Raw genomic sequence first — 26,264 nt, 5'->3', positions numbered from 1 at the left:
GAATGGGTTGACTGTGCACAATGACAGTTGGGAATGGGCTGACTGCACAATGACAGTTGGGAATGGGCTGACTGTGCACAGTGACAGTTGGGAATGGGCTGACTGTGCACAGTGACAGTTGGGAATGGGTTGACTGTGCACAATGACAGTTGGGAATGGGTTGACTGTGCACAATGACAGTTGGGAATGGGCTGACTGCACAATGACAGTTGGGAATGGGCTGACTGTGCACAATGACAGTTGGGAATGGGCTGACTGTGCACAGTGACAGTTGGGAATGGGTTGACTGTGCACAATGACAGTTGGGAATGGGCTGACTGCACAATGACAGTTGGGAATGGGCTGACTGTACACCATGATAGTTGGGAATGGGCTGACTGTGCACAATGACAGTTGGGAATGGGTTGACTGTGCACAATGACAGTTGGGAATGGGCTGACTGTGCACAATGACAGTTGGGAATGGGCTGACTGCACAATGACAGTTGGGAATGGGCTGACTGTGCACCATGACAGTTGGGAATGGGCTGACTGCACAATGACAGTTGGGAATGGGCTGACTGTACACCATGACAGTTGGGAATGGGCTGATTATGCACAATGACAGTTGGGAATGGGTTGACTACTCTCTATTATAGTTGGGAATGGGCTGACTGTCTTTCCTTGGAGTTGGTGTCATGTGAGTGTCCCTTTAAGAAAGGTTTAGTCTCTAATCATGTGGGAATGGGCTGACTGTGCACAATGACAGTTGGGAATGGGCTGACTCTGCGCCATGACAGTTGGGAATGAGCTGACTGTGCACAGTGACAGTTGGGAATGGGCTGACTGTGCGCCATGGCAGTTGGGAATGGGCTGACTGTGCACCATGACAGTTGGCAATGGGCTGACTGTGCATAATGACAGTTGGGAATGGGTTGACTGTGCACAATGACAGTTGGGAATGGGCTGACTGTGCACCATGACAGTTGGGAATGGGCTGACTGTGCACAATGACAGTTGGGAATGGGTTGACTGTGCACAATGACAGTTGGGAATGGGCTGACTGTGCACAACGACAGTTGGGAATGGGCTGACTGTGCACAATGACAGTTGGGAATGGGTTGACTGTACACCATGACAGTTGGGAATGGGCTGATTATGCGCAATGACAGTTGGGAATGGGTTGACTACTCTCTATTATAGTTGGGAATGGGCTGACTGTGCGCCATGGCAGTTGGGAATGGGTTGACTGTACACCATGACAGTTGGGAATGGGCTGACTGTACACCATAACAGTTGGGAATGGGCTGATTATGCACAATGACAGTTGGGAATGGGTTGACTGTACACCATGACAGTTGGGAATGGGCTGACTGTGCGCCATGGCAGTTGGGAATGGGTTGACTACACTATTATAGTTGGGAATGGGCTGACTGTCTTTCCGTACAGTTGGTGTCATGTGAGTGTCCCTTTAAGAAAGGTTTAGTCTCTAATCATGTGGCTTGCAGCACATTGGGCTGTGGCTGTCAGATGAGAGGGGATTTCAGTTTCTGTTTGACTGATTTGGACTGCAGAAGGAGGAAGACGTGTTTTGCCATGTTTTTCTCTACTTTCATTTTAAAAGCTGTTCCAGTAAAAAGCACATTGGTTGTGGCTAACTGCCTCGTTAACTTTAAATATATAGTTGCTTCCAGGTTCGATTCCCCGCTTGGGTCACTGTCTGTGCGGAGTCTGTACGTTCTCCCCGTGTGTGCGTGGGTTTCCTCCGGGTGCTCCGGTTTCCTCCCACAGTCCAAAGATGTGCGGGTTAGGTGGATTGGCCATGATAAATTGCCCGTAGTGTCCTAAAAAGTAAGGTTAAGTGGGGGGGGGGGGGGGGGGGGGGGGTTGTTGGGTTATAGGGTGGATACGTGGGTTTGAGTAGGGTGATCATTGCTCGGCACAACATCGAGGGCCGAAGGGCCTGTTCTGTGCTGTACTGTTCTATGTTCTATATGTTAACTTCTTCTGATTAAAGTGTCTCAGACGTCTGATGAATCACACCTGGCATGAAGGCTTTTGTGCTCATCCTAGCCAAATGCAACATAAATATTGTAGGTCAGATGAACTTCATCATAATAGTTTCTAAGCCCTGGCCCACAACAAAATTAGCGGCTTGTCCGGAATAAAGTCTTTCGTTTGTGATTGGGTTGGCTTAGTCAACTTATAGAGAGTGAAGGGTGAGGATATTTACAAACTGACCTGTGACCCTGATGTCCACTTCCTTCTCTTCAATTCCATATGGATTGGTTGCTCTACATTGATAAATTCCTTGATGTTCTGATGTTGCGTAGGAAATACGGAGGACTCCAGGGGAACCAATCTCAACCTTGTTGCCGTTACTGGGATCTTCCCACTTTAATGTAGGTGTGGGAATTCCATTGGAATTGCAGATCATTGTAACCTCATCACCTTTCCTGACGTTTACTGGAAACCCTGACACAGTTTTGTTATTCACTGATATGGTTGTGTCTCCTGGTTTATCTGGAAAAGAAATGTGAAACAATATGAAAATGGGGAGGTGTTTGGAGAATCAGCACAGCAGGGGTGGGACACAAGATCAGCCACATTGCCAGTGAGTTCCCAATCCCAGCCGTGTCAGTGTGGGAAAAGCACAGGGCTTTTCACCAGCACTATTTAAAGGGCTTATCCAGTACTTACAGGTTAGATATGAGTTGGTTATTGCAGCCGATGATTAACATGTGAACATTCTGCAGCTTGTTTTCTGTCTGTGGAAACTATATTCTGATTGCTGAGAGGGAGACTTTGGTGGTGGTGATGCACCAACTTTGATTTTTTTCCAAACTGTTCTAACCAGGACACATTGTGACTGGCCCTGCTCTGGCCTACTCACTATTAGAATTGAAGCAGCATGTAGTGGCAGATAGCTAATGCTGTGGCTAGAATGGAGATGCGGCATCAAAAACAGCAGGGGTGAGCATCAGATATTCCTGGATGCTCTGTGTTCTGGAAAGGTAGGGCAGGAGCGATGACTTGACCAAATATTTGATGGTACAAAGTGCAAGGAAGTGATGATAGGACAGTAAACGAATAAAAGATGCGTCTAGAGCAGGATTTCCAAACATTTTTGGCCAGGGAAGCCTTTTGTCCTCCCAAGATATTGCGCAACCCCTAAGATACATTTTAAGTATGTTGAACGACAAAATCATTGATTCCATTTGCACAAACTTATAACTGTGGGGAGCGGAGGAGGTGAGTAGGTATCTTTGCTCACAGGCAAAGAGCAGATGGCACTGACTTGCCACACCACTGCTCGGTGGTGGGTGGCGGGGACAGCCCTAGATAGTGTGGGCTGCCATGCGCGGGGGGGGGGGGAGGGAAGGTGCTGAGGGAGCAACAGGGGGGCAAACTCTCGTAGCACCACCATGCCAACCCCTTCATCGTGCTTATCCATACCAGGGGCAATCCTTGTCCCTGCCTATCTGGTCCACCGACCACCCATAACCTAAACCAACTGTCGAGGCCTCTGGCCATGCGAGTGAAGGCTATCGCTAATAGAAATTGGCAATCATGCTGAGGAGCACTACAGGATGGGAGGCTGTCTCTGGAGGGATAAGGGGTATTCTCTGAGGACCTGGCTAAAGATGCCAGTATGGAGGCTGGCGACCGAAGGGGAGACCGAATTCAATGAAGCCCATGCGCCCGGGCTTTCATTGAACAGTGCACCTGACTCCTCAAGATGCGGTTCCAATGCCTCGAGCACTCCGGTGGTGTCCACCTGTATAACGCCCGGAGGGCCATCTGCTTTGCGGTAGTCTTCTGGGCCCTCCACAAACTCGCACAGCAGCAGAGCGACATGTTGGAGGTTGGTGATGAGGAACATGTGGCCATCCGTGGCTTTTCCCTTTGGAAATGGCACGGTAGCAGAGTGGTTAGCACAATTGCCTCACAGCTGCAGGGTCCCAAGTTCGATTCCCGGCTTGGGTCACTGTCTGTGCGGAGTCTGCACGTTCTCCCCGTGTCTGCGTGGGTTTCCTCCGAGTGCTCCGGTTTCCTCCCACAGTCCAAAGATGTGCGGGTTAGGTGGATTGGCCATGATAAATTGCCCTTAGTGACCAAAAAAGGGTTGTAGAGCGACTGGGTTATGGGGATAGGGTGGAGGAGTGGGCTTAAATAGGGTGCCCTTTCCAAGGGCCGGTGCAGACTCGATGGGCCGAATGGCCTCTGTCTGCACTGTAAATTCTATGATCTCCGAGGAGGAGGACGAGGACGATGAGGTGGCACTGGACCAGCCGGGGCTGGGGGACGAGGCCGGGGAGGAAACTGAGAACCAGCCAGATGCTGCAGGACAGGCTGCAATGGTGAGCATCCTGCCAGGGAGGCCCTCCTACTCATCCAATTAACTTCGAATGTGGCCTGGTCCGTCACCCCTGACTCCATTTCCCATCCTCCCAGGGTATGTGTCAAATCAGTTTGCTGGGACTGTGTCGTCACCGTCAGCAGGTCACTGTCAAGGGCAGGGGGTTGATGATAACCTGCAAAGAGCTAAGTGCCAGTGCTCCTGTGTCATAGTTTGACCCCTGCCCGTCTGCTGAGTGCTCACTCACACCCATCACCTCCGCAGTGTGCCTGGGGAGGGGTGGGGATGGGGACGCCTGGAGAGATGGGCCAAGGGTTCGGAGGTCGGGCCGCATTGCGGATGCAAGTGACAGAGGCGTCATACTGGTTGTGCACAAGAGTATTTATTGTGTTTTACAATTCCCCACTCTCCCCAAGTATGCTGCCACCTCCAAGCCTGTACCGGTCTTGATACCACCCTTGGCCAAAACCCTCAGCCTGGAGTCCAGTTACTAGTGGTGTATCATAAGGATCTGTTTTGGGGCCGTTGCTGTTTGTCATTTTATAAATGACCTGGAGGAGAGCGTAGAAGGATGGGTGAGTAAATTTGCAGATGACACTAAAGTTGGTGGAGTTGTGGACAGTGTGGAAGGATGTTACAAGTTACAGAGGGACATAGATAAACTGCAGAGCTATAATGCGGCGACCAGAATTGCACGCAATACTCCAATGCCATTTCCTCCCTTGCTTCCCTCAGTGTTCTGGGGGAATCCCATCGGCCCAGGAGACTTATCTATCTTAATATCTTTTAAAACACCCAATACCTCCTCCTTTTTGATGTCAACATGACCCAGACTATCCATGCACCCTACCCAAGAATCATCTTCCACAAAGTCCTTTTCTTTGGTGAACACTGATGCAAAGTACTCATTTAGTACCTCGCCCATTTCATAGAATTTTTTAATAGAATCATAGAATTTACAGTACAGAAGGAGGCCATTTGGCCCATCGAGTCTGCACCGGCTCTTGGAAAGAGCACCCTACCCAGGCCCACATCTCCAGCCTATCCCCATAACCCAGTAACCTCATCCAACACAAAGGGCAATTTCCTCTGCCTCAATACATAAATTCCCCCCACTCTCCTTAAATGGTCAATCCTTTCCCTGGCCACACTCTTGCTTTTTACATATGAATAAAAAGCTTTGGGATTCACCTTAATCCTACTTGCCAAGAACTTTTCATGACCCCTCCTAGCCGTCCTAATTTCCCGATAAAGTACCTTCCCACTTTCTTTATATTCCTCAAGCGTTTCGACTGTTCCCACCCTTCTAGACCTTACAAAAGCTTCCTTTTCCTTTTTGACGAGGTTCACAAGACGGTACGGTAGCACAGTGGTTGAAGCACAGTTTTGCGTCACAGCTCTAGGGTCCCAGGTTCGATTCCCCGCTTGGGTCACTGTCTGTGCGGAGTCTGCACGTTCTCCCCGTGTTTGCGTGGGTTTCCTCCGGGTGCTCCGGTTTCCTCCAACAGTCCAAAGAAGTGCCTGTTCGGTGGGTTGGCCATGATAAATTGCCTTTAGTGTCCAAAAAAGGTTAGGTGGAGGTTACGGGGATAGGGTGGAGGTGTGGGCATAGGTAGGGTGCTCTTTCCAAGGGTAGTGCAGACTCGATGGGCCGAATGGCCTCCTTCTGTGCTGTAAATTATATGATTCTAGGCCAGTGCACCAGGATAGTTGGGAATGGGCTGACTGTCTTCCATGACAGTTAGGAATAGGTTACAAAAGAACAAACAATGAATAAGCTGACTGTGCACAACGACAGTTGGGAATGGGCTGACTGTGCGCCATGGCAGTTGGGAATGGGTTGACTGTGCACCATGACAGTTGGGAATGGGCTGACTGTGCACCATGACAGTTGGGAATGGGCTGACTGTGCACAATGACAGTTGGGAATGGGCTGGTTATGCGCAATGACAGTTGGGAATGGGTTGACTGTGCACAATGACAGTTGGGAATGGGCTGACTGCACAATGACAGTTGGGAATGGGCTGACTGTGCACAGTGACAGTTGGGAATGGGCTGACTGTGCACAGTGACAGTTGGGAATGGGTTGACTGTGCACAATGACAGTTGGGAATGGGTTGACTGTGCACAATGACAGTTGGGAATGGGCTGACTGCACAATGACAGTTGGGAATGGGCTGACTGTGCACAATGACAGTTGGGAATGGGCTGACTGTGCACAGTGACAGTTGGGAATGGGTTGACTGTGCACAATGACAGTTGGGAATGGGTTGACTGTGCACAATGACAGTTGGGAATGGGCTGACTGCACAATGACAGTTGGGAATGGGCTGACTGTACACCATGATAGTTGGGAATGGGCTGACTGTGCACAATGACAGTTGGGAATGGGTTGACTGTGCACAATGACAGTTGGGAATGGGCTGACTGTGCACAATGACAGTTGGGAATGGGCTGACTGCACAATGACAGTTGGGAATGGGCTGACTGTGCACCATGACAGTTGGGAATGGGCTGACTGCACAATGACAGTTGGGAATGGGCTGACTGTACACCATGACAGTTGGGAATGGGCTGATTATGCACAATGACAGTTGGGAATGGGTTGACTACTCTCTATTATAGTTGGGAATGGGCTGACTGTCTTTCCTTGGAGTTGGTGTCATGTGAGTGTCCCTTTAAGAAAGGTTTAGTCTCTAATCATGTGGGAATGGGCTGACTGTACACCATGACAGTTGGGAATGGGCTGACTGTGCACCATGACAGTTGGGAATGGGCTGACTGTGCACAATGACAGTTGGGAATGGGCTGACTGTGCACAATGACAGTTGGGAATGGGCTGACTCTGCGCCATGACAGTTGGGAATGAGCTGACTGTGCACAGTGACAGTTGGGAATGGGCTGACTGTGCGCCATGGCAGTTGGGAATGGGCTGACTGTGCACCATGACAGTTGGCAATGGGCTGACTGTGCATAATGACAGTTGGGAATGGGTTGACTGTGCACAATGACAGTTGGGAATGAGCTGACTGTGCACAATGACAGTTGGGAATGGGCTGACTGTGCGCCATGACAGTTGGGAATGGGTTGACTGTGCACAATGACAGTTGGGAATGGGCTGACTGTGCACCATGACAGTTGGGAATGGGCTGACTGTGCACAATGACAGTTGGGAATGGGTTGACTGTGCACAATGACAGTTGGGAATGGGCTGACTGTGCACAACGACAGTTGGGAATGGGCTGACTGTGCACAATGACAGTTGGGAATGGGTTGACTGTACACCATGACAGTTGGGAATGGGCTGATTATGCGCAATGACAGTTGGGAATGGGTTGACTACTCTCTATTATAGTTGGGAATGGGCTGACTGTGCGCCATGGCAGTTGGGAATGGGTTGACTGTACACCATGACAGTTGGGAATGGGCTGACTGTACACCATAACAGTTGGGAATGGGCTGATTATGCACAATGACAGTTGGGAATGGGTTGACTGTACACCATGACAGTTGGGAATGGGCTGACTGTGCGCCATGGCAGTTGGGAATGGGTTGACTACACTATTATAGTTGGGAATGGGCTGACTGTCTTTCCGTACAGTTGGTGTCATGTGAGTGTCCCTTTAAGAAAGGTTTAGTCTCTAATCATGTGGCTTGCAGCACATTGGGCTGTGGCTGTCAGGTGAGAGGGGATTTCAGTTTCTGTTTGACTGATTTGGACTGCAGAAGGAGGAAGACGTGTTTTGCAATGTTTTTCTCTGCTTTAATTTTAAAAGCTGTTCCAGTAAAAAACACATTGCGTTTGGCTAACTGCCTCGTTAACTTTAAATATATAGTTGCTTTCCGGAAGGAATTTGAATCTGCTGGTTGGAACTGGATTAGAATTCCAGGAATTCCAGGAAGCTAGCTATAAAGAAGAGTAAGATAGAATATGAGAGTAAACTTGCTCAGAATATAAAAACAGACAGTAAAAGTTTTTACAAATATATAAAACAAAAAAGAGTGGCTAGAGAAGATGCTGGAATCTATCATCAAGGAAGAAATAGCGAGGCATCTGGATAGAAATTGTCCCATTGGGCAGATGCAGCATGGGTTCGTAAAGGGCAGGTCATGCCTAACTAATTTAGTGGAATTTTTTGAGGACATTACCAGTGCAGTAGATAACGGGGAGCCGATGATTGTGGTATATCTGGATTTCCAGAAAGCCTTTGACAAGGTGCCACACAAAAAGTTGCTGCATAAGATAAAGATGCATGGCATTAAGGGTAAAGTAGTAGCATGGATAGAAGATTGGTTAATTAATAGAAAGCAAAGAGTGGGGATTAATGGGTGTTTCTCTGGTTGGCAATCAGTAGCTAGTGGTGTCCCTCAGGGATCCATGTTGGGCCCACAATTGTTCACAATTTACATAGATGATTTGGAGTTGGGCACCAAGGGCAATGTGTCCAAGTTTGCAGATGACACTAAGATGAGTGGTAAAGCGAAAAGTGCAGAGGATACTGGAAGTCTGCAGAGGGATTTGGATAGGTTAAGTGAATGGGCTAGGGTCTGGCAGATGGAATACAATGTTGACAAATGTGAGGTTATCCATTTTGGTAGGAATAACAGCAAACGGGATTATTATTTAAACGATAAAATATTAAAGCATGCCGCTGTGCAGAGAGACCTGGATGTGCTAGTGCATGAGTCACAGAAGGCTGGTTTACAGGTGCAACAGGTGATTAAGAAGGCAAATGGAATTTTGTCCTTCATTGCTAGAGGGATGGAGTTTAAGACTAGGGAGGTTATGGTGAAATTGTATAAGGTGTTAGTGAGGCCACACCTGGAGTATTGTGTTCAGTTTTGGTCTCCTTACTTGAGAAAGGGCGTACTGGCACTGGAGGGTGTGCAGAGGAGATTCACTAGGTTAATCCTAGAGCTGAAGGGGTTGGATTGTGAGGAGAGGTTGAGTAGACTGGGACTGTACTCATTGGAATTTAGAAGGATGAGGGGGGATCTTATAGAAACATTTAAAATTATGAAGGGAATAGATAGGATAGATGCGGGCAGGTTGTTTCCACTGGCGGGTGACAGCAGAACTAGGGGACATAGCCTCAAAATAAGGGGAAGTAGATTTAGGACTGAGTTTAGGAGGAACTTCTTCACCCAAAGGGTTGTGAATCTATGGAATTCCTTGCCCAGTGAAGCAGTTGAGGCTCCTTCATAACATGTTTTTAAGGTAAAGATAGATAGTTTTTGAAGAATAAAGGGATTAAGGGTTATGGTGTTCGGGCCAGAAAGTGGAGCTGAGTCCACAAAAGATCAGCCATGATCTCATCGAATGGCGGAGCAGGCTCGAGGGGCCAGATGGCCTACTCCTGCTCCTAGTTCTTATGTTCTTATGAAAAGGACCAGTCCCATTCAAGTGAGAATACAGTGTGCTGGGCCACACATTTGAAAAGGGGTATTGGTTTAATTGGACTTTGTTATTGAATTGGAACAGCTAAGGGGGGATTCATTAAGTGTTATACGTAGATTACTGTAGCTGTGTGGTGCCTTTATGTTTGTAATTGTTATATATATGTTAACTTCCTCTGATGAAAGTGTCTCAGACGTCTGATGAATCACATCTGCCGTGAAGGTTTTTGTGCTTATCCTAGCCAAATGCAACATAAATATTGTAGGTCAGATGAACTTCATAATAATAGTTTCTAAGCCCTGGCCCACAACAAAATTTGGGGCTCGTCCGGAATAAAGTCTTTAGTTTGTGATTGGGTTGGCTTAGCCAACTTATAGAGAGTGAGGGGTGAGCATATTTACAAACTGACCTGTGACCCTGATGTCCACTTCCTTCTCTTCAATTCCATATTGATTGGTTGCTCTACATTTATAAATTCCTTGATGTCCTGATGTTGCGTGGGAAATACGGAGGATTCCAGGGGAACCAATCTCAACATTGCTGCCGTTACTGGGATCTTCCCACTTTAATGTAGGTGTGGGATTTCCATTGGAATTGCAGATCATTGTAACCTCATCACCTTTCCTGACGTTTACTGGAAACCCTGACACAGTTTTGTGATTCACTGATATGGTTGTGTCTCCTGGTTTATCTGGAAAAGAAATGTGAAACAATATGAAAATGGGGAGGTGTTTGGAGAATCAGCACAGCAGGGGTGGGACACAAGATCAGCCACATTGCCAGTGAGTTCCCAATCCCAGCCGTGTCAGTGTGGGAAAAGCACAGCGCTGAGGTCCCGCCGAGTAAGAGCAAGTTTGAACGCCGCCGGCTGGACCCGGCTTTTATTGCGTGGCCGCTTGGCCCATCCCGGGCGGAGAATCGGCGGGGGGGGGGCCCCGTAGAGAGGCCCCCGACCCGCGCCGGCACAAATGGCGGCGAATTTCCGCTCTCCGGAGAATCGGCGGACTGGAGTCGGGGCGGCGTGCCGCGATTCACGCCAGTCCCAACAAATCTCTGGCCCGGCCCTGGGGTTAGAGAACACCGCCCGGTGTTTTTCAGAAAGGAGATCTGTAGCTAGTGGTGTTCCACAGAGACCAATACTGGGGCCTCTGTTGTTTGTAGTATGTGTAAATGATCTGGAGGAAAATGTGGGTGGTCTGATTAATAAGTTTGGGGCTGAGACAAAGATTGGCTGAGTTGCTGATAGTGCCAAGGATTGTCAGAGGTTACAACAGAATATAGATAGAATAGATACATGGCACAGAAATGGCAGATTGAGTTTAAAAGGACAAACGCGAGGTGATGCATTTTGGAGGATCAAATCTAGCTATGAATTATACTGTAAATGACAGAACCCTTAGGAACATTAACATACAGAGGGATCTGGACGTGCAGGTCCACAGTTATCTAAAAGTGGCAATACAGGTGGCCAAGTTGATTAAGAAGACATATGGAATACATGCCTTCATCAGCCAGGGCATTGAGTACAGTAGTTGGGAAATCATGCTGTAGCTATAAAATCTTGGTTAGGCCGCATTTGGAGTATTGTGTGCAGTTCTGGTCACCACATTATCAGGAGGAAGTGGCAGCTTTGGAGAGAGGGCAAAGAAGGTTCAGCAGGATGTTGCCGGGTCTCCAGGGTGTTGGTTAACAGGAGAGGTTGAATAAACTAGGATTGTTTTCACTGGAAAGACAGAGGCTGAGGGGAGACCAAATATGAGAGGCACAGACAGGGTGGATAGTCAGAGGCTTTTTCCCAGGGTGGAAGTGTCAGTTACACAGGGGCACAGGTTCAGTGAGAGGGGGAAAGTTTAAGGGAGATGTGCGGGATAAGTTTTCCACACAGAGAGCGGTGGGTGCCTGGAACGCGCTGCCAGAGGATGTGGTGGAAGCCGGCACGTTAGCAACATTTAAGAGGCACCTGGATGGATACATGAATGGGGAGGAAATAGATACGGACCGAGAAAGGGCAGAAGGTTTTGTTTCCAGTTAGGGTCCCATGATCGGCGGGCCAAAGTGCCTGTTCCTGTCCTATACTTTTCTTTGTTCCCCCCCTCCTCCAGTGCCCTCAGTAACTCTCAACATGCCTGGCCCTTCTAGCTCTACCGCTAGAGTCGGTGTGCACAAACCTTGGAGCTGCTCTCCTTGCTGCCATCTTGTTGGCTGGGATGGTGTGTGTGGGGAGTGAAGTGTGTATGTGGCTGCAGCTTGTCAGTCTCCTGAGTGTGAATTGCAACTCCGGGGGAGCCCCATCATTTCTCATTGGAATTGATTATGTTCCACGTGGCTCCTGTGGTAGACTCTGGACGGTTGTTGAATTTTCCCAGTTGGGGTGCCAGTTTTGCTGTTCTGGAACTCTGCAAATTGGCATCAACACTTATGGCTGAATTCTGCACCATCAATATTCTCCATTTTGCTGTCAGCCCGGGAGTTTCCCGAACGGGAGGGGCTGCTCCACAATGGGAAACCTATTGACCAGCCAACGAAACGGAGAATCTCGACGGCGTGCCGCACCAACAATCTGGGACACTGCCCCCAATCCGTCGGGAAAACTGTGGTCTTTTACGCCAGGAAAACTGGCTCAAAAGGCCACAGATTCCCTGTTTCGCTAGGGACTAGCAGGGAGACATCGAGCTGTAGCTGGCGATATGGCTCCCAGTACTTCCGGGTCAGAGGCTGCTCATGCACATGGCGTTGGCCTCCAGCGGCCGCGCCATGCTTCATGACGGACTCAGCCCGTGGACCTGGACCGGCAAAATAGTGCCCCGCATCGGACGCTCACGCACCCCGGACCACCCGCACACATTTCCCCCAGCCCCGAATGAAGCCACCCCCTGCCACCGATCGGCCCACCCCCGACTGTGGCGGCCCTGGACTGAGTCCGTAGCCGCCTCGCGAGGATTATGGACGGTGGGATCATGAGAGGTCCATGCCATCAGGAATCCTGCCGGTCGGTAACGGAGCATCATGGGACGGTCCTCGATGGCCTGAGGCGATGGATACTCAGCGCGGTGTACTCAATGGCCTGAGGAGATGGATACTCAGCGCGGTGTACTCAATGGCCTGAGGCGATGGATACTCAGCGCGGTGTACTCAATGGCAGCCCTCGATGGGTTGAGGCGATGGGTACTCAGCGCGGTGTACTCAATGGCCTGAGGCGATGGATACTCAGCGCGGTGTACTCAATGGCCTGAGGCGATGGATACTCAGCGCGGTGTACTCAATGGCAGCCCTCGATGGGTTGAGGCGATGGGTACTCAGCGCGGTGTACTCAATGGCCTGAGGAGATGGATACTCAGCACGGTGTACTCAATGGCCTGAGGCGATGGGTACTCAGCGCGGTGTACTCAATGGCCTGAGGAGATGGATACTCAGCGCGGTGTACTCAATGGCAGTCCTCGATGGCCTGAGGCGATGGATACTCAGCGCGGTGTACTCAATGGCCTGAGGCGATGGATACTCAGCGCGGTGTACTCAATGGCAGTACTCAATGGCCTGAGGCGATGGATACTCAGCACGGTGTACTCAATGGCCTGAGGCGATGGATACTCAGCGCGGTGTACTCAATGACAGCCCTCGATGGGTTGAGGCGATGGATACTCAGCGCGGTGTACTCAATGGCCTGAGGAGATGGATACTCAGCGCGGTGTACTCAATGGCAGCCCTCGATGGCCTGAGGCGATGGATACTCAGCACGGTGTACTCAATGGCCTGAGGCGATGGATACTCAGCACGGTGTACTCAATGGCCTGAGGCGATGGAGACTCAGCGCGGTGTACTCAATGGCCTGAGGCGATGGATACTCAGCACGGTGTACTCAATGACAGCCCTCGATGGGTTGAGGCGATGGATACTCAGCGCGGTGTACTCAATGGCCTGAGGCGATGGATACTCAGCGCGGTGTACTCAATGACAGCCCTCGATGGGTTGAGGCGATGGATACTCAGCGCGGTGTACTCAATGGCCTGAGGCGATGGATACTCAGCACGGTGTACTCAATGGCCTGAGGCGATGGAGACTCAGCGCGGTGTACTCAATGGCCTGAGGCGATGGATACTCAGCACGGTGTACTCAATGGCAGTACTCAATGGCCTGAGGCGATGGATACTCAGCACGGTGTACTCAATGGCCTGAGGCGATGGATACTCAGCGCGGTGTACTCAATGACAGCCCTCGATGGGTTGAGGCGATGGATACTCAGCGCGGTGTACTCAATGGCCTGAGGCGATGGATACTCAGCACGGTGTACTCAATGGCCTGAGGCGATGGAGACTCAGCGCGGTGTACTCAATGGCCTGAGGCGATGGATACTCAGCACGGTGTACTCAATGGCCTGAAGCGATGGATACTCAGCACGGTGTACTCAATGGCCTGAGGCGATGGATACTCAGCGCGGTGTACTCAATGGCAGTCCTCGATGGCCTGAGGCGATGGATACTCAGCGCGGTGTACTCGATGGCCTGAGGCGATGGAGACTCAGCGCGGTGTACTCAATGGCCTGAGGCGATGGATACTCAGCACGGTGTACTCAATGGCCTGAGGCGATGGATACTCAGCGCGGTGTACTCAATGGCCTGAGGCGATGGATACTCAGCGCGGTGTACTCAATGGCCTGAGGCGATGGATACTCAGCGCGGTGTACTCAATGGCCTGAGGCGATGGATACTCAGCGCGGTGTACTCAATGGCCTGAGGCGATGGATACTCAGCGCGGTGTACTCAATGACAGTCCTCGATGGGTTGAGGCGATGGGTACTCAGCGCGGTGTACTCAATGGCCTGAGGCGATGGATACTCAGCGCGGTGTACTCAATGGCCTGAGGAGATGGATACTCAGCGCGGTGTACTCAATGGCAGTACTCGATGGCCTGAGGCGATGGATACTCAGCGCGGTGTACTCAATGGCCTGAGGCGATGGATACTCAGCACGGTGTACTCAATGAGTACGCCGATTTTCAGGATGCGGAGAATTTTGTGTGCGACAACGGATTCTCCACCCCATCGCTGAATGCAATTTCGGTGTCGGGGAACAGAGAATCCCGCCCACTGTCTCAGGAGCAGAGAATTCCACCACACAATCCTGAAACGTTAACTCTCTTACAGACTGTTCTGTTTTTATTTCAAATTTTCAATACTATGAGTGTGGTGATATGCATCACTGTAAATACACAAGGGGTTAATGTAAATACACTTAGATTAGATAGACACTAGAGGGAGCACCAGAGATATGACACACAGACATTCAACCAATAGGTCAGTAAGATAGGACACGACCAATGGGCATTCAAGATACACACAGAGGTGACACTACCACAGGAGGACATTACACCAACCCATATAAAAGGACACAGAACACATGCTCAGTCTCTTTCCAGTGGAGACACTTAGTGAGTACAGAGGGTTGATTCAACACATCATACCCACCATGTGGATTGTAGCAGACTGGTTAGTCAGTCTGAGTACCTGTAGCAGGATTAACAGGAGAGTCGAATCCAAGTAGGAGAATCGTTAACAGTAATAAATGTGTTAAAGCTATCTCCAAGTCTGAACCTTCCTTTGTCAGAGTGCACATCAAGGAAACAACTTATTCTACGTCAAGAGCATAACAAAACAATCAGTATTTTGCTTTTGTTTTCAATATGTGTGCTTCCTCCAGGCCAGCATTTCCCCTGAGTCCAGTGCCCAGCACTATCCCCAGGAGGTTTTTATTATTTTTTACAAGCTGTCTCGCTAGTTCCTGGGAGTGGTGCTCAGTGCCTTCAGCTCCCTAACCTGTGCCTGTCCACCAATGCACTTTGTTCTGATGTTTTATGGAGTTTGGCAATATCAGGCTCCCTGATTCTTCTTCTTGGTTGGTTCCAGTTGACTGCTCTATTTATTTTGTACACCCAGGGTGGAATTCTCTGTCGGCAAGATCTTCCGCTACACCGGCGGCCCATTCACACCCGCGGATTTCCCGACAGCGTGGGGGTGCCCACAATGGAAAACCCCATTGGCTGGCTGTCAGCTGCCAGCAAGGGCGCACTACACCAGAAAACGGGTATGGTGGGACGGAGAATCCCACCTCCAGTATTTGTTTCCCTCACTCAGGTTCCTGATTTTGCTTTCTTCTAATTAAAATATATCTCTCACTTGGTGGTTCATTCCCTCAGTTTATTAACCTCCCTCACCAGAACAAACGGCAGACCTCAAGCTTGTTCTGGTTTCTTTATCTACCAATGTGATCATTTAGCTCATTCTCTGACAGAGAAAACAAACAAATTAGTGCACACTCGAGTGGAACTTACAGTGAACTTGCAGAGTCACAGAGGAGTTTGCGATTGGTTTTCTGCTGTCCAAGTCCAGGTCCACTTCTGCCAAGCAGGTGTACTCCTGTCCATCATCTGACACACTTGCAGTGAAACTGAAGACATTCCTCAATCTTAGATCTTTATCAGGGAGACCTGGTTTTCCTGTGGAATTAATCTGAACAATCTCACTCCCTCTCAGCCATGTGAGGATGAGTTTATTGTTTGGATAGACCCTTGGACCAATGCACTCCAGACTATACCTTCTGTTAACTTCCAGCACTTCCGGAGGTGAAGTTATGTTTATCTCGCGATCTGTTAAAGGAGAATGATTAAAATAAAGGATGGAATTTTACCCATTGGTGCAATTTTCTGTTCCGGCCAAATTCAATGGAGTTTTGAACGGCTCGTCCCATTTTACAGCCCCACAGTTACAGCCATTTGTCTGTAAATCTCTGCCCACAGAATCAGTCACATCTGCCTTCGCTTTCTCAAGTAATACATTCCCATCCATTCTGCACCTATAAACAATTAGCAGCAAGAATGTCAACCTTTAGCAACCTTTTGTAAATGTCTAACCAATCAGCAGCGAGATTTTCCTCTAATCTATATAAACTAACTCTCTGCTCGCTCCACCATGTACATCGTATGGAGAACAACAGTTTACTCCAAGCCCTCTGTAATTGGCCACTGAGTCACAACCTCCTGGGCATCCATATCTCCTCGATAAGGAGCCCTGCCAGTGAGATATCGAAATGGTGGAACTGACCCAAAGTCAGACACAATCTGATTATCATTAAAGACTTTTCCCTGGCATCACCCTCCTTTAATGTCAGGTAAGCAAATATGTTAAACCATAAGACGGTGCTCCCGGCAAACAAGCAGAAGCTCAAGTGGGAGAATCCAGTTAAGAAGGTCGTGCAGTGTTGGTCCGAGGAAACATAAGAGCTCTTACACTACTGCTTAGAGACAGTGGACTGGTCCATATTTAAAAACTCAGCGACCAACTTAAATGAGTATGCCACCACCGTCACAGACTTCATCAGCAAATGTGTGGACGACTGCGTGCCAAAGAAAGCAGTACGTACGTTCCCTAACCGGAAACCATGGCTCAACCGCGAGATTGACTCCCTACTGAAGGACAGATCTGAGGCGTTCAAGGCAGACGACCCTGTCCTATACAAGAAATCCAGGCACGACCTCCACAAGGCCATCCGAGATGCCAAGAGAGAATATCAAACCAAGCTAGAGTCAAAGACAGACTTTCGGCGATTGTGGCAAGGACTAAACAACATAACGGGCTACAAAGTGAAGCCGAGCAGTATCTCTGGCAGCAGCGCACCCCTCCCCGATGAACTCAATGCATTCTATGCTCGGTTTGAGCAGGTAACCAACAATCCGCTGTCGAGTGCCCCAGCAGCCAATTAGTCACCCATACCCACCATCACAGTTTCCAAAGTCAGATCGGCCTTCCTAAAAGTGAACCCTCGGAAGGCGACGGGCTCGGACGGGATCCCTGGTCGTGCACTCAGAGCCTGCACGGACCAGCTGGCAGAGGTGTTCGCGGACATCTTTAACCTGTCCCTACTCCACTCCGAGGTTTCCACCTGCTTCAAGAAGACCCACCATCATACCGATACCAAAGAAAAACCAGGCAACGTGCCTCAGTGACTACCGTCCGGTGGCCCTGACTTCAGTCGAGAGGTTGATCATGAAGCACATCACCTCCATACTCCCAGAACGCCTTGATTCACTGCAATTCGCATACCATCGCAACCGGTCCACAGCAGACGCCATTTCTCTGGCCTGACACTCATCCCTAGAGCATCTCGAAAACAAGGACTCTTACATCAGACTCCTATTTATTGACTACAGCTCCGCCTTCAACACCATAATCCCAGCCAAGCTCATATCAAAGCTCCAAAACCTAGGACTTGGCTCCCCACTCTGCAACTGGATCCTCGATTTTCTGACCAACAGACTACAATCAGAAGAATGAACAACAACACCTCCTCCACAATAGTCCTCAATACCGGTGCCCCGCAAGGCTGCGTACTTAGCCCCCTACTCTACTCCCTGTGCACACACGATTGTGTGGCAAAAATTTGATTCCAACTCCATCTACAAGTTGGCTGACGACACGACCATAGTGGGCCGGATCTCGAATAACGACGAGTCAGAATACAGGAGGGAGATAGAGAACCTAGTGGAGTGGTGCAGCGACAATAATCTCTCCCTCAATGCCGGCAAAACTAAAGAGCTGGTCATTGACTTCAGGAAGCAAAGTACTGTACACACCCCTGTCAGCATCAACGGGGCTGAGGTGGAGATGGTTAGCAGTTTCAAATTCCTAGGGGTGCACATCTCCAAAAATCTTTCCTGGTCCACCCAAGTTGACGCTCCCACCAAGAAAGCACAACAGCCCCTATACGTCCTCAGGAAACTAAGGAAATTCAGCATGTTCACAGTAACCCTTACCAACTTTTACAGATGCACCATAGAAAGCATCCTATCTGGCTGCATCACAGCCTGGTATGGCAACTGCTCGGCCCAGGACCGCAAGAAACTTCAAAAAGTCGTGAACACCGCCCAGTCCATCACACGAACCTGCCTCCCATCCATTGACTCCATCTACATCTCCTGCTGCCTGGGGAAAGCGGGCAGCATAATCAAAGACCCCTCCCACCCTGCTTACTCACTCTTCCAACTTCTTCCATCGGGCAGGAGATACAAAAGTCTGAGAACACGCACGAACAGACTCAAAAACACCTTCTTCCCCACTGTTACCAGACTCTTAAATAACCAGCTTATGGACTGACCTCATTAACACTACACCCTGTATGCTTCATCCAATACCGGTGCTTATGTAGTAACATTGTATATCTTGTGTTGCCCTATTATGTATTTTCTTTTATTCCCTTTTCTTCCCATGTACTTAATGATCTGTTGAGCTGCTCGCAGAAAAATACTTTTCACTGTACCTCGGTACACGTGACAATAAACAAATCCAATCCAATGTTAGAATAAGAGTTCTCACTTACTGTATACTGTGACCACCTTTTTCCCCTCATTTGAGCGATGATTCTGTGATTTACAGATCACATTACATGGTGCTGTAAAATCCCATGCCTGCACACTCGGGAAATAGTCAGTGATCCAATTACTGCCAGTTTTTCTGTTAGGATGTATCCCTGGTTTATATTCCACGTTGATTATTGGGTCTGGACATGTCGTAGTGCAATTCATCTCTAAAGAATCTCCAAATTCCACAGCTGGGGGGTTTATGTTGATCCTGATCTCAAATCCAGTTACAATTGCTGCCAAGGAAACAAATCACAATAGATGAAGGAAAAGGAAATACATTTAATTTCAATACTTAACAGTTAACTCCCCACAGTAACTACAGTTTCATTTTGAAACCGTGCACTGTTACAATGGTGCGATTCTCCGTTCCTGAGACCTTGGGCGGGACTCTCCGACCCCCTGGCGGGTCGAAGAATCGCCGGGGGGGGCGTAAAACCCGCTTGGCCGCCCCCCCAAAAGTCACGTTGTCATGAATCGTGCCGTGGCACGGCGGGGGGGAGGGAGATAGGGTGCCTGCCGGGGAGGAGAGGGGGGGGGGGGGGGGGGGGGGGGGGGGTTGGGGAGGGGGCGTGCCGGGGAGGGCGAGTGATGGAGAGGGAGCGTGCCGGGGAGGAGGGGGGGTTGGGGGGTGGGGGCGTGCCGGGGGGGGTTGGGGAGGGGGCGTGCCGGGGAGGGCGAGTGATGGAGAGGGAGCGTGCCGGGGAGGGGGGGGGGTTGGGGGGTGGGGGCGTGCCGGGGGGGGTTGGGGAGGGGGCGTGCCGGGGAGGGCGAGTGATGGAGAGGGAGCGTGCCGGGGGGGGGGATGGTTTGGGGAGGGGCATGCCGGGGAGGAGAGGGGGGTGCCCGGGAGGGCGAGGGTGCGGCCGGGGGGGGGAAGGTTTGGGGAGGGGCATGCCGGGGAGGAGAGGGGGGTGCCGGGGAGGGCGAGTTATGGAGAGGGAGCGTGCCGGGGAGGAGGGGGTTTGGTTGGGGAGGGGCATGCCGGGGAGGAGAGGGGGGTGCCGGGGAGGGCGAGTGATGGAGAGGGAGCGTGCCAGGGAGGAGGGGGGGTTGGGGGGTGGGGGCATGCCGGGGAAGAGAGGGGGGTGCCGGGGAGGGCGAGTGATGGAGAGGGAGCGTGCCGGGGAGGGCGAGTGATGGAGAGGGAGTGTGCCGGGGAGGAGGGGGGTTGGTTGGGGAGGGGGCGTGCCAGGGAGGGATGGTTTGGGGAGGGGCATGCCGGGGAGGATAGGGGGGTGCCGGGGAGGGCGAGTGATGGAGAGGGAGCGTGCCGGGGAGGAGGGGGGTTGGTTGGGGAGGGGGCGTGCCGGGGGGGGGGGGCGGTTGGGAAGGGGGCATGCCGGGGAGGGGGGGGGGGGAGGTTGAGGACGTGGCGGGGGAGTTAGGGAGGGGGCGTGCCGGGGGGGGGGGGGGGGGGGCGCGGTTGGGAAGGGGCATGCCGGGGAGGAGGGGGGGGGGGGTTGAGGACGTGCCGGGGGAGTTGGGGATGGGGCGTGCCGGGGGGGGGGGGGGCGGGGGCGGTTGGGAAGGGGGCATGCCGAGGAGGAGGGGGGGGGTTGAGGGCGTGCCGGGGGGATTGGGGAGGGGGCGTGCCGGGGAGGCGGAGGCTGCAGCAGGGCAGCGTGCCAGGGAGGGGGCGGAGGCTGCAGCAGGGCAGCGTGCCAGGGAGGGGGCGGAGGCTGCAGCAGGGCAGCGTGCCAGGGAGGGGGCGGAGGCTGCAGCAGGGCAGCGTGCCAGGGAGGGGGCGGAGGCTGCAGCAGGGCAGCGTGCCAGGGAGGGGGCGGAGGCTGCAGCAGGGCAGCGTGCCAGGGAGGAGGCGGAGGCTGCCGCAGGGCAGCGTGCCAGGGAGGGGGCGGGGGATCCCGCAGAGGAGCGTGCCAGGGAGGGGGCGGAGGCTGCAGCAGTGCAGCGTGCCAGGGAGGGAGCGGAGGCTGCAGCAGGGCAGCGTGCCAGGGAGGGGGCGGAGGCTGCCGCAGAGGAGCGTGCCAGGGAGGGGGCGGAGGCTGCCGCAGAGGAGCGTGCCAGGGAGGGGGCGGAGGCTCCAGCAGAGGAGCGTGCCAGGGAGGGGGCGGAGGCTGCAGCAGTGCAGCGTGCCAGGGAGGGGGCTGAGGATCCCGCAGAGGAGCGTGCCAGGGAGGGGGCGGAGGCTGCAGCAGTGTGCCAGGGAGGGGGGGGAGGCTGCCGCAGTGCAGCATGCCAGGGAGGGGGCGGAGGCTGCAGCAGGGAGGGGGCGGAGGCTTGCACGAGGAGCGTGCCAGGGAGGGGCGAGGCTGCAGCAGGGCTTACGTGCCAGGGATGGGGGAGGAGTCTGCAGCGAGGAGCGTGCCAGGAGGGGCGAGAGGCTGCAGATGGAAGCGTGCAGAGGGAGGGGGCGGAGGCTGCAGCAGGGCGAGGCGTGCCAGGAGGTGGCCGGAGGCTGTCGTCAGAGGAGCGTGCCAGGAGGGGGCGGAGGCTGCAGCAGAGGAGCGTGCCAGGAGAGGGGGCGGAGGCTTCAGAAGGCAGCGTGCCAGGGAGTGTGCGGATGCTGCAGCAGAGGAGCGTGCCAGGAGGGGGGAGGCTGCAGCATCAGGGCAGCGTGCGCAGGTATGGGGCGGAGTCCTGCAGCGAGGAAGTGTGCCAGGGAGGGTGCGAGGCTGAGCAGGTCAGCTGTCAGGGAGGGGGCGGAGGGCCTGCAGCAGAGGCAGCTGTGCCACGGGAGGGGCGGCCGGAGGCTGCAGCAGGGCAGCGTGCCAGGGAGGGGGCGGAGGCTGCAGCAGAGGAGCGTGCCAGGGAGAGGGCGGAGGCTGCAGCAGGGCAGCGTGCCAGGGAGGTGGCGGAGGCTGCAGCAGGGCAGCGTGCCAGGGAGGGGGCGGAGGCTGCAGCAGGGCAGCGTGCCAGGGAGGGGGCGGAGGCTGCAGCAGGAGCAGTGTGCCAGGGAGGCGGCGGAGGCTGCCGCAGAGGAGCGTGCCAGGGAGGGGGCGGAGCCTGCAGCAGGGCAGCGTGCCAGGGAGGGGGCGGAGGCTGCGGAGCAGCGTGCCAGGGAGGGGGCGGAGGCTGCAGCAGGGCAGCGTGCCAGGGAGGGGGCGGAGGCTGCCGCAGGGCGGGGGCGGAGGCTGCCGCAGAGGAGCGTGCCAGAGAGGGGGGCGGAGGCTACCGCAGAGGAGCGTGCCAGGGAGGGGGCTGAGGATCCCGCAGAGGAGCGTGCCAGGGAGGGGGGCGGAGGCTGCAGCAGGGCAGCGTGCCAGGGAGGGGGCGGAGGCTGCAGCAGGGCAGCGTGCCAGGGAGGGGGCGGAGGCTGCAGCAGGGCAGCGTGCCAGGGAGGGGGCGGATGCTGCAGCAGGGCAGCGTGCCAGGGAGGGGGCGGAGGCTGCCGCAGGGAGGGGGCGGAGGCTGCCGCAGAGGAGCGTGCCAGAGAGGGGGCGGAGGCTGCCGCAGAGGAGCGTGCCAGGGAGGGGGCTGAGGATCCCGCAGAGGAGCGTGCCAGGGAGGGGGCGGAAGGCTGCAGCAGAGGAGCGTGCCAGGGAGGGGGCGGAGGCTGCAGCAGGGCAGCGTGCCAGGGAGGGGGCGGAGGCTGCCGCAGGGCAGCGTGCCAGGGAGGGGGCGGAGGCTGCCGCAGGGCAGCGTGCCAGGGAGGGGGCGGAGTCTGCAGCAGGGCAGCGTGCCAGGGAGGGGCGGAGGCTGCAGCAGGGCAGCGTGCCAGGGAGGGGGCGGAGGCTGCAGCAGGGCAGCGTGCCAGGGAGGGGGCGGAGGCTGCAGCAGGGAGGGGGCGGAGGCTGCAGCAGGGCAGCGTGCCAGGGAGGGGGCGGAGGCTGCAGCAGGGCAGTGTGCCAGGGAGGCGGCGGAGGCTGCCGCAGTGCAGCGTGCCAGGGAGGGAGGCGGAGGCTGCAGCAGGGCAGCGTGCCAGGGAGGGGGCGGAGGCTGCAGCAGTGCAGCGTGCCAGGGAGGGGGCGGAGGCTGCAGCAGGGCAGCGTGCCAGGGAGGGGGCGGAGGCTGCAGCAGTGCAGCGTGCCAGGGAGGGGGCGGAGGCTGCAGCAGGGCAGCGTGCCAGGGAGGGGGCGGAGGCTGCTGCAGGGCAGCGTGCCAGGGAGGGGGCGGAGGCTGCAGCAGGGCAGCGTGCCAGGGAGGGGGCGGAGGCTGCAGCAGGGCAGCGTGCCAGGGAGGGGGCGGAGGCTGCAGCAGAGGAGCGTGCCAGGGAGGGGGCGGAGGCTGCCGCAGAGGAGCGTGCCAGGGAGGGGGCGGAGGCTGCAGCAGGGCAGCGTGCCAGGGAGGGGGCGGAGGCTGCAGCAGGGCAGCGTGCCAGGGAGGGGGCGGAGGCTGCAGCAGGGCAGCGTGCCAGGGAGGGGGCGGAGGCTGCCGCAGGGCAGCGTGCCAGGGAGGGGGCGGAGGCTGCAGCAGGGCAGCGTGCCAGGGAGGGGGCGGAGGCTGCAGCAGGGCAGCGTGCCAGGGAGGGGGCGGAGGCTGCAGCAGGGAGGGGGCGGAGGCTGCCGCAGAGGAGCGTGCCAGGGAGGGGGCGGAGGCTGCAGCAGAGGAGCGTGCCAGGGAGGGAGCGGAGGCTGCAGCAGAGGAGCGTGCCAGGGAGGGGGCGGGGGATCCCGCAGAGGAGCGTGCCAGGGAGGGGGTGGAGGCTGCAGCAGAGGAGCGTGCCAGGGAGGGGGGCGGAGGCTGCAGCAGGGCAGCGTACCAGGGAGGGAGCGGAGGCTGCAGCAGGGCAGCGTGCCAGGGAGGGGGCGGAGGCTGCAGCAGGGCAGCGTGCCAGGGAGGGGGCGGAGGCTGCAGCAGGGCAGCGTGCCAGGGAGGCGGCGGAGGCTCCCGCAGAGGAGCGTGCCAGGGAGGGGGCGGAGGCTGCAGCAGTGCAGCGTGCCAGGGAGGGGGCGGAGGCTGCCGCAGTGCAGCGTGCCAGGGAGGGGGCGGAGGCTGCAGCAGGGCAGCGTGCCAGGGAGGGGGCGGAGGCTGCCGCAGTGCATCGTGCCAGGGAGGCGGCGGAGGCTCCCGCAGAGGAGCGTGCCAGGGAGGGGGCGGAGGCTGCAGCAGAGGAGCGTGCCAGGGAGGGGGCGGAGGCTGCCGCAGTGCAGCGTGCCAGGGAGGGGGCGGAGGCTGCCGCAGTGCAGCGTGCCAGGGAGGGGGCAGAGGCTGCCGCAGGGCAGCGTGCCAGGGAGGGGGCGGAGGCTGCAGCAGAGGAGCGTGCCAGGGAGGGGGCGGAGGCTGCAGCAGAGGAGTGTGCCAGGGAGGGGGCGGAGGCTGCAGCAGGGCAGCGTGCCAGGGAGGGGGCGGAGGCTGCAGCAGGGTAGCGTGCCAGGGAGGGGGCGGAGGCTGCAGCAGGGCAGCGTGCCAGGGATTGGGCGGAGGCTGCAGCAGAGGAGCGTGCCAGGGAGGGGGCGGAGGCTGCAGCAGGGCAGCGTGCCAGGGAGGGGGCAGAGGCTGCAGCAGGGCAGCGTGCCAGGGATTGGGCGGAGGCTGCAGCAGAGGAGCGTGCCAGGGAGGGGGCGGAGGCTGGCGCAGAGGAGCGTGCCAGGGAGGGGGCGGAGGCTGCCGCAGGGCAGCGTGCCAGGGAGGGGGCGGAGGCTGCAGCAGGGCAGCGTGCCAGGGAGGGGGCGGAGGCTGCAGCAGGGCAGCGTGCCAGGGATTGGGCGGAGGCTGCAGCAGAGGAGCGTGCCAGAGAGGGGGCGGAGGCTGCAGCAGAGGAGCGTGCCAGGGAGGGGGCGGAGGCTGCAGCAGGGCAGCGTGCCAGGGAGGGGGCGGAGGCTGCAGCAGAGGAGCGTGCCAGGGAGGGGGCGGAGGCTGCAGCAGAGGAGCGTGCCAGGGAGGGGGCGGAGGCTGCCGCAGAGGAGCGTGCCAGGGAGGGGGCGGAGGCTGCCGCAGAGGAGCGTGCCAGGGAGGGGGCGGAGGCTGCCGCAGGGCAGCGTGCCAGGGAGGCTGCCGCAGAGGAGCGTGCCAGGGAGGGGGCGGAGGCTGCAGCAGGGCAGCGTGCCAGGGAGGGGGCGGAGGCTGCAGCAGAGGAGCGTGCCAGGGAGGGGGCGGAGGGTGCAGCAGAGGAGCGTGCCAGGGAGGGGGCGGAGGCTGCTGCAGGGCAGCGTGCCAGGGAGGGAGCGGAGGCTGCAGCAGGGCAGCGTGCCAGGGAGGGGGCGGAGGCTGCAGCAGGGCAGCGTGCCAGGGAGGGGGCGGAGGCTGCAGCAGAGGAGCGTGCCAGGGAGGGGGCGGAGGCTGCAGCAGGGCAGCGTGCCAGGGAGGGGGCGGAGGCTGCCGCAGAGGAGCGTGCCAGGGAGGGAGCGGAGGCTGCAGCAGGGCAGCGTGCCAGGGAGGGGGCGGAGGCTGCAGCAGGGCAGCGTGCCAGGGAGGGGGCGGAGGCTGCAGCAGGGCAGCGTGCCAGGGAGGGGGCGGAGGCTGCCGCAGGGCAGCGTGCCAGGGAGGGGGCGGAGGCTGCAGCAGGGCAGCGTGCAGGGAGGGGGCGGAGGCTGCAGCAGGGCAGCGTGCCAGGGAGGGGGCGGAGGCTGCAGCAGGGAGGGGGGCGGAGGCTGCCGCAGAGGAGCGTGCCAGGGAGGGGGCGGAGGCTGCAGCAGAGGAGCGTGCCAGGGAGGGGGCGGAGGCTGCAGCAGAGGAGCGTGCCAGGGAGGGAGCGGAGGCTGCAGCAGAGGAGCGTGCCAGGGAGGGGGCGGAGGCTGCAGCAGAGGAGCGTGCCAGGGAGGGGGCGGAGGCTGCCGCAGGGCAGCGTGCCGCAGGGAGGGGGTGGAGGCTGCAGCAGAGGAGCGTGCCAGGGAGGGGGCGGAGGCTGCAGCAGTGCAGCGTGCCGCAGGGAGGGAGCGGAGGCTGCAGCAGTGCAGCGTACCAGGGAGGGAGCGGAGGCTGCAGCAGGGCAGCGTGCCAGGGAGGGGGCGGAGGCTGCAGCAGGGCAGCGTGCCAGGGAGGGGGCGGAGGCTGCAGCAGGGCAGCGTGCCAGGGAGGGGGCGGAGGCTGCCGCAGTGCATCGTGCCAGGGAGGGGGCGGAGGCTGCCGCAGTGCATCGTGCCAGGGAGGCGGCGGAGGCTCCCGCAGAGGAGCGTGCCAGGGAGGGGGCGGAGGCTGCAGCAGAGGAGCGTGCCAGGGAGGGGGCGGAGGCTGCCGCAGTGCAGCGTGCCAGGGAGGGGGCGGAGGCTGGCGCAGTGCA

The 26,264-nt window shown here is 56.1% G+C and overlaps 1 protein-coding gene across 1 annotated transcript in view; it reads right to left on the bottom strand.

Moving 5' to 3' along the window:
• The window catches only part of LOC119956995 (hemicentin-1-like), a 339,271-nt gene that overhangs the window by 68,169 nt on the left and 244,838 nt on the right, over positions 1–26,264 (bottom strand). The window contains exons 32-35 of the mRNA XM_038784579.1: positions 19,102–19,377; positions 16,061–16,375; positions 10,146–10,427; positions 2,220–2,501 (exon numbers count right to left, since the gene is read on the bottom strand). Of these exons, the coding sequence (XP_038640507.1) occupies positions 2,220–2,501; positions 10,146–10,427; positions 16,061–16,375; positions 19,102–19,377 (1,155 nt within the window). The remainder of the gene's footprint in view (positions 1–2,219; positions 2,502–10,145; positions 10,428–16,060; positions 16,376–19,101; positions 19,378–26,264) is intronic.

Source organism: Scyliorhinus canicula, chromosome 25 (genome assembly GCF_902713615.1).
Source record: "Scyliorhinus canicula chromosome 25, sScyCan1.1, whole genome shotgun sequence".
NCBI classification, from domain to species: domain Eukaryota; kingdom Metazoa; phylum Chordata; class Chondrichthyes; order Carcharhiniformes; family Scyliorhinidae; genus Scyliorhinus; species Scyliorhinus canicula.
This window is presented reverse-complemented; position numbering and strand designations above follow the sequence as displayed.